We start from the raw sequence: 12,157 nt of genomic DNA, 5'->3' as shown, positions 1-12,157 counted from the left end.
ATATGTTTTTTCCCCTAATTTTTTTCCATTTTTCATATATTTTTGAAAAAGCTCCAGAGAGCCACTAGGGCAGTGCTAAAGAGTTGCATGCGGCTTCAGAGCCGCGGGTTGCCGACCCCCAAAGCGAGTAAAGTAATTGAATCATTGAATCCTGTTGGGATTTTTAATGGATCGATACAAAATGTCGACCCCCTCACTTTACTCTGGGTTCGATATTTGATATTTCTATTAGACACGACTGAATTTAGGGGTTTAAAATGGGCGTGGCCAACAGCGTCCGATGTTGAACCTGAGAGGCGTGATTGAGGACAAAGTTCCTCGTTTTCACTTCCCGTTTCACCTCACTTCTAGAAAAGTTCACGAAAAGTCACCCAGCTCTGATTTTGAGGATGAAACAGCGCACCGTCAACAGCCACCATTTTATACTTGGCCACTTGAAAAACATGGCGACTCTTACGAACTAGCTCGCTCTCTTTTTTTTATTCGTCACCGTCTGGACGGTAACACACGGAGAACATGCCCCAGTCGTCGAAGATGAGGAAGCCCGACGTGAAGGTGGTCCTGCTGGGAGACATGAATGTGGGCAAGACGTCGCTGCTCCACAGGTACACGGAGCGGAAGTTCACAGACACCATCAGCACGGTCGGAGGGGCGTTCTTTCTCAAACAGTGGGGACCTTACAACGTATCCATATGGGACACTGCAGGTAATATTACCTTTAAAAAAACAAACAAACATGTTTTTGTCAGAATCTAAAAGTACCGTAGCTTGCTTGTTGTGTTGGCCCAATAACTTATGGTCTGAGGTAATAAGTAGCATGTGACCTCAGTCTGGATGGAGGTCGTACCTTCATGTCAAGTGGACCAGTGTTTTTCAACCACTGTGCCGTGGCACATTAGTGTGCCGTGAGATACAACCGAATTTCACCTATTTGGGTTAAAAATATTTTTTTGCCAACCAGTAAATATAGTCTGCAAATTACGTGTTGTTTTTGAGTGTCGGTTAGTGACGGGTCCGGCAACACCGATGCATCGGCGCATGCGTCGAGCTCATAGAGCAGGGGGCTCGAACACGCGGCCCGCGGGCCAATTGCGGCCCGTGAGACGTCATTTTGCAGCCCGCACCTTAATACGTACTTGCCAACCCTCCCGGATTTTCCGGAAGACTCCCGGAATACAGCGCCACTCCCGAAAACCCCCTGGAAGAAATTTTCTCCCGAAAATCTCCCGAATTTCAGACGGACCTGGAAGTGAAGTGAATTATATTTATATAGCGCTTTTTCTCTAGTTACTCAAAGCGCTTTACATAGTGAAACCCAATATCTAAGTTACATTCAAACCAGTGTGGGTGGCACTGGGAGCAGGTGGGTAAAGTGTCTTGCCCAAGGACACAAGGGCAGTGACTAGGATGGCGGAAGCGGGAATCGAACCTGCAACCCTCAAGTTGCTGGCACGGCCACTCTACCAACCGAGCTAAATCGCCCTCTCCAGCTCCATGCCGACCTGAGTGGGAACAGCCTGTTTTCACGTCCGCTTTTCCACTATATAAACAGCTTGCCTGCTCAATCATGTTACAACATCTACAGATTTTAATAAAAAACTGCACACACAAGGAGACGAAGCAGAAGAACGAGGAAGTTACGGCGATGGCGACGTCGTCTGTAATAGAGTGATTCTATGTTGTCTGTTGCCATCTCCTGGTGAATGTTGGCTACTGCGTTATGGGGTTGCCTTTTGATTGGCCAACGATTTACGTGGCGTTGTGCTCCTGACGGTAAGTGAGGGAGTCTGTTCTGAAGCCCACAGTAAAGAGACGTAACTTCATCACCTCGCCTGGTTATTGAGTACAGTTAGTAGAACAACTGTGTTTTTATTACTGTCTTTGATAGGTGCCGTCTGAAATTCAACTATTTCTTTTATTTACATATATAATAAAATAAATATATATAGCTAAAATTCACTGAAAGTCAAGTATTTCATACATATATATATATATATGGAATATATATAAAATACTCAAGTTGGTGAATTGTAGATGTAAATATACTCCTCCCCTCTTAACCACGCCACCGCCCCACCCCCTACCGCTACATGACGCCTCATCAACCCATCACTAGTGTTTGTGCTGTCGAGAGCTCGGCAGAGTAACCGCGTAATACTCTTCTATATCAGTAGGTGGCAGCCGGTAGCTAATTGCTTTGTAGATGTCGGAAACAGCGGGAGGCAGTGTGCAGGTAAAAAAGTGTCTAATGCTTAAACCAAAAATAACCAAAAGGTGAGTGCCCCCTAAGAAAAGGCATTGAAGCCTAGGGAAGGCTATGCGGAACAAAACTAAAACTGAACTGGCTACAAAGTAATAATAATAATGATGATCATACATTTTATTTATAAGGCGCCTTTCTGGGCACTCAAGGACACCGTACGAAATCAAAACAATAAAATCAAATTGGATAAAAACAACAATAATAACAACAAAGAGAGATAAGATAGGATGATTACAAAGAATAAGCAGTCCGGAATAGGTGTGTTTTGAGTCTTGACTTGAAGAGGGATATTGAGTCCAAGTTGCAAAGGTCTGGTGGTAATGAGTTCCAAAGATGTGAGGCAGAGCGGCTGAAAGCTCGGGCACCCATGGTGGACAGTTTAAATAAGGGGACAGTGAGATGGATGGATGGATGAAGAGGATTTTAGGGAACGTGAGGGCGTGGCGACATGGATCCGGTCAGAGAGATATAATGGAGAGAGGTTATGGATGGCTTTGAAAGTGAGGAGAATTATTTTAAAGTGAATACGATGTTTGATGGGTAGCCAGTGGAGTTGCTGCAGAACAGGGGTGATGTGCTGGATTGAAGGGGTTCTGCTGATTAACCGGGCTGCAGAGTTCTGGAGAAGCTGAAGTTTGTGAAGTGACTTGTAAGGGAAACCAAACAGGAGAGAGTTGCAATAGTCCAGACGAGAGGTGACCAGGCTATGGACTAATATGTAAACAAAAACAGAATGCTGGACAACAGCAAAGACTTACTGTGGTGCTAAGACGGCGTCCACAATGTACATCCGAACATGACATGACAATTAAAGACGTCCACACATAGAAGGATAAAAACAACTTAAGTATTATTGATTGTTAAAACAAAGTAGATGTGGGAAATATCGCTCAAAGGAAGACATGAAACTGCTACAGAAAACACCAAAAAAAGAAAAAGCCACCAATGTAGGAGTGCAAGACAAGAAGTAAAACACTACACACAGGAAAACTGCAAAAAACTCAAAATAAGTCATGGTGTAATGTGACAGGTCGTGACAGTAGACCTACTTTGAGACAAGAGCTATACTGATGCATGGTTGGTTATGGTTTAAAGTCATATCCAAAACGACTTTTTACTGTCAACTGATTTTCGTTTTTTAATTATTTCTGCTGGTGGTGTGCGTCTGAATTTTTTCAATGCAAAAAATGTTTGAAAACACTGAAGTAGCGAACCGGACGGTACAATTTGTTATCAAAACTAATTTCCCCATCCAATATTTATTTTCCTCATAGGTGTAAAAAGAAGTTAAGCCAACGGTCAAACATAATAACAAAACAATCTCAAAATATGCTGTAGTAGTGCTGCTTCTGTGAATCCTTTTATGTTGTGGGTGACTTTACAGTCACATTCCCCCCCAATGCCCTAAAACAGGGTTTGAACTCAAAGTTTCAATCAATCAAAGTTTATTTGTTTAGCCCTAAATCACAAGTGTCTCAAAGGGCTGCACAAGCTACAATGACATCCTCAGCTGAGCTCCCACATCAGGGCAAGAAAAAACTCAACCTAATGGGATACAATAAGAAACCTTGGAGGGGACCGCATTAGTTAGACTGGACAATTTTTGAGTAAACACAAATGGAAAAGTGAATAATAGGTGAAATAATCTCTGCCTTCAAAGCTCCGTGACAAATTCCGCCTCAGCAGTCCGACACAAGAGGACGTTTGTCCGCTTTTCCGTCACCACACAATTGATTATGCAAGCTTTGTGAGAACTAATCTAAAAGATAATAATGTTCCTTCATGATGTTTACTGTCCGTGCTGCTTAGGACGTGAATCATTATAGCCGGACTGCTGCTGCTTGTCTGAAATATGTCAACAACAAAAACACTTAGATAAGAAACAGTTTGCTGAGTCACTCAAACTGTCTGCGCATTCTAGTGTTTGTTTTAAATGTTAGATCATGACGGGAAAAGTCTTGGACGTTTTTGAACACAATCAAATCAGCTTTTTAGAAAAAATGTTGTTCATTTTGAACAGCTGAGTTTGAGAGCCTCGTGTTTGATTAAGGTTCCTCTTGAGTCACCTGACAAGACTATGACAAGAAGTCCTTATGTCTCTTCAGGCTTTTTCCACAAATATGAGGATTGCTCAATATTGTACTCCCTCTTAGTGTGTTGTATTCAGAGAAATACCCTCTGCTCGGCACATTGTTAGAATTTATGGTCATTGTGGTTGCATTCATTGGGCAACCTTCCCAACAATAAAAAGTTTTGCTGTGTTGAAACCGCTGACATTTCTCACGTCGTGCTACAACATGAGAGTACTTGGCACAGGCGTTCATACATGAGTAGCTTAGCAAACACATTTAGGAGCGTCATAGCAAGGATAAACGTTGAAGACCGCAGGGTAAATAAATACCAAGAAAACTATTTATTGTGCCCTTTCACGCACAAGTGATTTTTAAAATACGTTATAAAGGTAATATGTTCCCCCTAGCAGGGGTCGGGAACCTTTTTGGCTGAGAGAGCCATGAAAGCCAAATATTTTAAAATGTATTTCCGGGAGAACCATATAGTATTTTTTAACACTGAATAAGACTAAATGTGTGCATTTTTAAGTAAGACCAACATTTTTAGAGTATAATAATTCACATATATTTTTTAATGACATTGTTTCCGTGAAGCTAACCAATAATAAATAAAATACTTCTTGCCATTAATGCGACCCTCCTGCACCTCGAAAGACAGTTGGGATTAGCTGAGTCAGCCGCAACCTTGAACATGTGGAAAATGGATGCATGGATTAAAATGCATGAGAATATTTTATATTTTGAACATAATTTTTAACACTGTGATTTCCCCCCCCCCCCGCGCCATTTACTTCCGGGGTCATGATTAATACAGACGTTTTGTTAACGCTATATTATAAAAATATAACGCTGTATTATAAAAATACAGACGTTTTATTAAAACTATATTATAAAAAAATTTAAAAAACAATTTAAAAACACAAGCTATGGGATGACATAAGAGGAAACGTGACCCCGGAAGTAAATGCGTCATCCCATAGCTTGTGTTTGTAAATTTTTTTTTTTTATAATATAACGTTAACAAAACGTCTGTATTTTTATAATATAGCGTTATATTTTTATAATATAGCGTTAAAAAAATGTCTGTATTAATCATGACCCCGGAAGTAAATGGGGGGGAAGGTTTTTGTAGGGGAGAAGAAATTTGGCGTGACAGCGCCTATTACGTCGATCGCGAGCTACCGGTTGATCGCGCAAGGCGTGTTAGTCGATCGCCAGCCAGGCATTTAAAAAAAACCAGACCTAAAAATTAGCGATCATCAATCTTCACCAAGACGTCACTTTCGTCACTTGATTGACATTCACGACACCTGAGAGTCTTGTGAGTTGACACTGGCTGCTGCGAGCTCATTATTAAGAAAAAGTGATAGACAGGAAGGCGAGAAACACTTTTTATTTCAACACATTCGCGCCGTACCTGCTGTCAAAGACCGACTGCACAGTTCCTGTCTTCACAATAAAAGCGCTGCTTCCTCTTGCCTGCGCTAACAAAAAAAGAGTCTCAGAAAGCTGGCGTGCACAAGCTAGCAAGCTACGGAGCTAATGGATTTCTTGTAAAGTGTATAAAAACGAGTATGGAAGCTGGACAAATGATGCCAAAAACTAACCACTTTCATATGGTATCGGACAGAAAGGAGGACTTTTGTTCTCCTCCATTTGAAAATGCCGACGTTATCCGCACTTCTGTCGGATTCCAATCAATGCAAGTCATCTGAATCAGGTAATACTCCAACTTATATTTTTGTCTTCATGAAAGAGAGGATTCTATATTTGCTAAACATTATTGCATTATCATTAAAAACCTTTAATCTGTTAACAAAAACGTATGTTTCATAAGTAAAAACATATAAATGATATATATGAATGAGGTAGATCCTCTCAACTTGGTCAATTGAAAATGAGCTGGCCTGCAGAAGAAGTGTGGGCACCCCTGTGTTAAGCAATGTCAAGTAAGATTAGTCTGAGAGCTGGATGCAGTCATCAAAAGAGCCAAAGGTTCCCTACCCCTGCCCTACAGGCGGTTTCTGAGCACCAAACGTGAGAAAAATCTCTCACTTTTGAAATCAGTGGAAAAATACTTTCCTCATGGAGATGATACTGTCTCCGACCCACCTGTAGCTTGATGAGCCCACCCTGTGTGGGCTCATCAAGCCCACATAGGGTGCCCACCACCTCACAGAGGACAGCTTAAGGCAGGCTTTGCTACGCATCTTAATAGAAAACTTGGAGCTCTGCCAACTATCTGTCAGGCAGGGAGCTGTTAGATATGCTCATTGAGTTTTTATCAGCATAAAACCTAGCATGGTGCTGTCAAAAATGTAAGAGTGATGTTAGCACTTTTGCTAACATGGCTATGCTAATGTTGCTAAGATTTGTGTCCTCCGGTCCCACTCATTATTATTGCGTTGTTGTGTGTGATATCTGAGGGCTTCACGGTGGCAGAGGGGTTAGTGCGTCTGCCTCACAATACGAAGGTCCTGCAGTCCTGGGTTCAAATCCAGGCTCGGGATCTTTCTGTGTGGAGTTTGCATGTTCTCCCCGTGAATGCGTGGGTTCCCTCCGGGTACTCCGGCTTCCTCCCACTTCCAAAGACATGCACCTGGGGATAGGTTGATTGGCAACACTAAATTGGCCCTAGTGTGAGTGTGAATGTTGTCTTTCTATCTGTGTTGGCCCTGCGATGAGGTGGCGACTTGTCCAGGGTGTACCCCGCCTTCCGCCCGATTGTAGCTGAGATAGGCGCCAGCGCCCCCCGCGACCCCGAAAGGGAATAAGCGGTAGAAAATGGATGGATGGATGGATGTGTGTGATATACAGGCTCCAGCACCCCCGCTACCCTAAAGAAAGACAAGAGAGATACCGTCTCACTAAACAGTGTGTTTGTTGCCTTCAGGGTTTAGGAAAAGCACTTTCATACTGTTTAAACTATATGCACCAAACGGGCATTACATGTGTTTTTTATGTGATAGGATTGTTCAGTTTGAAGGTTACCGTGAATTGATTTACGTGGACCCCGACTTAAACAAGTTGAAAAACTTATTCGGGTGTTATCATTTAGTGGTCAATTGTACGGAATATGTACTGAACTGTGCAATCTACTAATACAAGTTTCTATCAATCAATCAAAGCGGTATGACATTTTTCCCAGGGAGTTGTGAAATATATGTATTTTTGTATAATTGCATTATTTTTAAAGGGGTACTGAAACCCACTACTACCGACCACGCAGTCTGATAGTTTATATATCAATGATAAAATATTAACATTGCAACACATGCCAATACGGCCGGTTTAGTTTACTAAATTACAATTTTAAATTTCCCGCCGAGTTTCTTGTTGAGAACGTCGCGGAATGATGACGTTTATGATGACGCGTGCGCGTGATGTCTTGAGTTGGAGGGGACATATTAGCGCAGCACTACTTGCGGCTAAAAGTCGTCTCTTTTCATTGCGCAATTACACAGTATTGTGGACGTCTTTGTTGCTGAATCTTTTGCAATTTGTTCAATTAATAATGGAGAAGTCAAAGTAGAATGATGGAGGTGGGAAGCTTTAGTCCTTAGCCACACAAACACACAGTGTTTCCTTGTTTAAAATTCCCGGAGGGGAAGCTTTACTATGGATCAGAGCGGTCAAGCGAACATGGATCCCGACCACTTGTCAACCGGCAGGTTTCGGTGAGAAAATTGTGGTAAAAAGTCGCCTCTTACAAGGAGCAAGGAGGAATTTTCTCATCGCCTTCAGCTTGCGCCGTCCATACAGCTGCCGTGACTTCCCTCAGACACTGGCATCAACACACACGTGGACACACCCCTCCGACTATCAGGTACGATTTAACTCACTAAAACACTAGCAACACAATAGAAAGATAAGGGATTTCCCAGAATTATCCTAATAAATGTGTTTAAAAACATCTGAATCACTCCCAATGCAATCGCCTTTTTTTTAAACTTTATTTTTTTATTTTATTTTTTTTCTTGTCCTTCGCTATCAATATCCTCAGCCACAAATCTTTCATGCTCGCTCAAATTGATGGGGAAATTATTGTTTTCTCGGTCCGAATAGCTATTGCTGTTGTAGGCTCCCATTATAAACAATGTGAGGATGTGAGGAGCCCTCACACCGGTGATGTCATCGTCTGCGACTTCCGGTAAAGGCAAGGCTTTTTTATTAGCGACCAAAAGTTGCTAACTTTATCGTCGATGTTCTCTACTAAATCCTTTCAGCAAAAATATGCTAATATAGCGAAATTATCAAGTATGACACATAGAATGGACCTGCTATCCCCTTTTAAATAGGAACATCTTATTTCAGTAGGCCTTTAACTGCAATATTGTTAGAATAAAATATATAATATATATACGCAGCTAACGGGAACAATCCATTCTGCCGCTAAATCACTTAAAAATGCATCCAAAAACTGCCAACAATATTTCATTTACATTCCGTAACCTTTATAATAACCAAGCTATAGCAACATTGTTATTGTAAGAGCAAATACTGAGGAACTCTTTTTCTTGCGTATAGCATATTGCCTTGGGACGGAATTAGTCGTTAGCTAGCTACGGCAAAAGACAAGCTAGTTTTGCATCAGCAGCTGAATGGCTTTTGAGTTTTTGTAATGGACAACACAATGTGATAGGACACTAATCCGTACTGAGTGAAAAACATGAACAATCATATTACAATATCTGCAAAATATTACCCCACATTTCACGTTTTGTTTGTACACTGCTAGCTCGACATCATATGTAGTTGTAACAACATGCATGGTGTGCTGCATGTATTATGATCAATATTATAGTGACTCACTTGACGGACACTTGTCTGTTTGTTCCAGCTGGTCGGGGGAGTTTTTCCAAGTTGACTTTGGGTAAGCACGCCATTTATATCGGCATAGCTTGGCTCCAAGTTCCATATTAATACGGGCAAGTCAAGCCGACCTTGTTCTCTCAGCTTCCGTCTGTTTGTGCTCGCCTTGATAACCAATAGTTCATCCTATGTATATTCAGCTTCAAAAATATATGGTTGGAAAATCCTAATATGTCCAGAAATAGTTGTATTTTTTTTCTGTCACCAAGTCTGCCATTATTACAACATCACATTGTTTTGCAGAAGTAGGAACACATATTTTTTGGTGGAAGTTGGAAGTATGCTGCAATAGAAATGGAAATAAATACGCTAAAGGAAGAAGGTCTGGGAATGCATAAAATGACCAAAATGCAATGTGTTTGTGTGTGTGTGTGTGTGTGTGTGTGTGTGTGTGTGTGTGTGTGTGTATATGTATATACATATATATTTATATATATATGTATGTATGTATGTATGTGTCTACTTGCAGTGTGTATACAAAACGGTGATGGAGGGTTTTGAAGTTGTTTTAGATGGCTTTGAAGACTAGAACGGTGACTCCCATTAGCTGCATTTTGCAAAAGTTTTTTTAATCATCTTGAGGATTCTAAAAAAACAAGACTTGTGTTCTTGTCTCTCATAATTATTAAAGTTTTGTAATCATTTGAAATATCAAGCAGCTAAAATGCGGCAAACATGGATAAGCGTGGAGAGAGGTTTTTGCATTTTTCAATCATGCCTTGCAATGGATTTAAATGGGTGTCATTTGGAGTTTTTTATGGTGCTTAGCGGTTTTCATAATAGCCACAAAGTTCATTGAAAAGATTGTGTTGCATGACATGTTGACTTTTTGTGCTGGTTGAAATTGTTTTTTTTCTACGCCATGACTAGAGGAGGTTGTTTGGATTTGGTCATATGAGTGCATGCAATTCATGGTCTCTTGTCTGAGTCACTCACATTGTCCACAAGATGCTGGCAAATAATCATCTATTAATACACTAGACATGTAAATTTAGTATGTAAACACTCTGCCGACCAATTTACTTTTTGAATGTGTGCCAAATTAAAGATACTGTAGTAGTTTGGACACCACTGGTTTACTGTCTTAAAATCAATGTTGTCCCATTCAAGGCTGTAATTTCCAAACCTCAAATATTCCACTATGCATCTTTTTTTTGTAGAAATAATGCATAAAAGTTAAGTCAAAAACAACAAAAAACGTTACATCAATAGATAGATCTGAAGTTGTTAAAATAATTCAAGCTTTTAACGTAACACATTTGTGTGACTTTTATGAGTGGGTCCCTTTTGGACCTAAGTAAGTGTGTATAGTCAGTCTTACTGTTGCACAAAAGTTTTAATTTGCACTTGACATGTTCCACGATACTTTACACTCGCCATGTTTTCGCAGGCAGGGAACAGTTCCACGGTTTGGGCTCCATGTATTGTCGTGGCGCCGCCGCCGTCATCCTGACCTACGACGTCACAAACTGGCAGAGCCTTGCCGAGCTGGAGGAGCGCTTCCTGTCCCTGACGGACACTGCCAACCACGACTGCATCTACGCCGTAGTAGGCAACAAGGCAGACCTCACGGACAATACAGCTCAGCTGTGTCAAGAGGAGGAGCCGACGGAATTCCAGGAGGACCAATCGGAGGCCCTGTCTGCCTGCCCCACACCTCCTGCCTCGCCCCTGTTCTTCCCAGGCGTCACGCTCCAGAAGCAGGTTAGCCGCGAGGACGCCGTGGCCTTCTACGGGAGAATTCTTCGCTACAAGGGCGTGGACGAGAGGAGCAGCCTGCCAGGAGAGAAGATGTGCTTCGAAACCAGCGCCAAGACGGGCTACAACGTGGACGCTGTGTTCGAAACACTGTTTGACCTGTTGCTGCCATCCATGCTTAGGAAGAGGAACGAGAACAAGGAGTCTTCCACCGTGGACTTGCAAGAGTGCAGGGGCAAGCGGGGCCACCTGTCCTGCTGCTAGGACCCCTCAGGTTTTAACGACTGATGCTACCACTTAAGTATACGCGGTAAAGGAGAAACCCCAACACTGTGAAGCCAGACGACAACCAAAGATGTCTGCTGCCACCAAGACACTTTAGCACCATCTGGTCATCTTTTTCAAAGCTTGCAGCATTCATCGTCCTGCAGGTGGCACTTTGCACTATTTGATACATTTAATAATACTTTCATTCATCACATGAAACGTCCTGTGACCTGCGTTGATATGTACTATATATTATGTTAACGGCACAGACAAACCCTGCTTGAATATGACTAAATAAAGATTTTTATTTTGCAGTTGGCGACAGTCTCCATGAAATGACAGCCCTTGGACTCATTTGATCAACTATAATAAGATAATCATGGATGTATTTGTATTACTGTATGTTTAATACCACATCGACCTGAATAGCAGGCAACAAAAAATATGTTGTAATGTTTTCAAAATCAGCAAATCCTCTTAACTGGCTGACGGTTCACCGACTTATCTGGAAATTAAACACTGCTGACATGCTAACAAACTTGGTGACACAATGTTTTTTCAAACAGGTCTTTCTGCAGCTCTCCAGTCAGTGGTGTGTGAATGACTGGAAGAAAAGCTCAGACTTGCTTGAGGAGAAGTCCTTTGATGCCACCTGCTGGTTAGTTTGCATGTTTAAATCTCTAGACCAGTGGTTCTTAACCTGGGTTCGATCGAACCCTCGGGGTTCGGTGAGTCGGCCTCAGGGATTCGACGGACCCTCCGCCGCGGAGGTCGAGACACACCCGATTCCTCGTGCAAATATAAACTTCTCCATATCGGCGTATGGAGAATCAGAAGTCACACTGATTTGCAGGTGTGTAATTTGTTGTGAGTTCATGCACTGTGTTGGTTTTGTTCTTTGAACAAGGTGATATTTGCGCATGGCTCATTTGGGGCACCGGTAAAAAATAAACTTTGACTTGAATTTGAAAAAAATATATATATA

At 41.8% G+C, this 12,157-nt stretch overlaps 1 protein-coding gene across 1 annotated transcript; it reads left to right on the top strand.

Moving 5' to 3' along the window:
* Positions 1-279: 279 nt before the first annotated feature.
* On the top strand, positions 280-11,710 carry LOC133557163 (ras-related protein Rab-20-like). The gene is made up of 2 exons (XM_061907412.1): positions 280-706; positions 10,598-11,710. The coding sequence occupies exons 1-2, from the start codon at positions 517-519 to the stop codon at positions 11,167-11,169; spliced, it is 762 nt and encodes a 253-aa protein (XP_061763396.1). The 5' UTR covers positions 280-516; the 3' UTR covers positions 11,170-11,710.
* The last annotated feature ends 447 nt before the right edge of the window (positions 11,711-12,157 follow it).

Source organism: Nerophis ophidion, linkage group LG08, assembly GCF_033978795.1.
Source record: "Nerophis ophidion isolate RoL-2023_Sa linkage group LG08, RoL_Noph_v1.0, whole genome shotgun sequence".
NCBI lineage: Eukaryota > Metazoa > Chordata > Actinopteri > Syngnathiformes > Syngnathidae > Nerophis > Nerophis ophidion.
This window is presented reverse-complemented; position numbering and strand designations above follow the sequence as displayed.

Coding starts and splice junctions, on each gene's coding strand:
- LOC133557163 (XM_061907412.1), top strand. CDS start 517: ATGCCCCAGTCGTCGAAGATGAGGAAGCCCGACGTGAAGGTGGTCCTG. Junction 707..10,597: donor ATCCATATGGGACACTGCAG/GTAATATTACCT, acceptor ATGTTTTCGCAG/GCAGGGAACAGTTCCACGGT.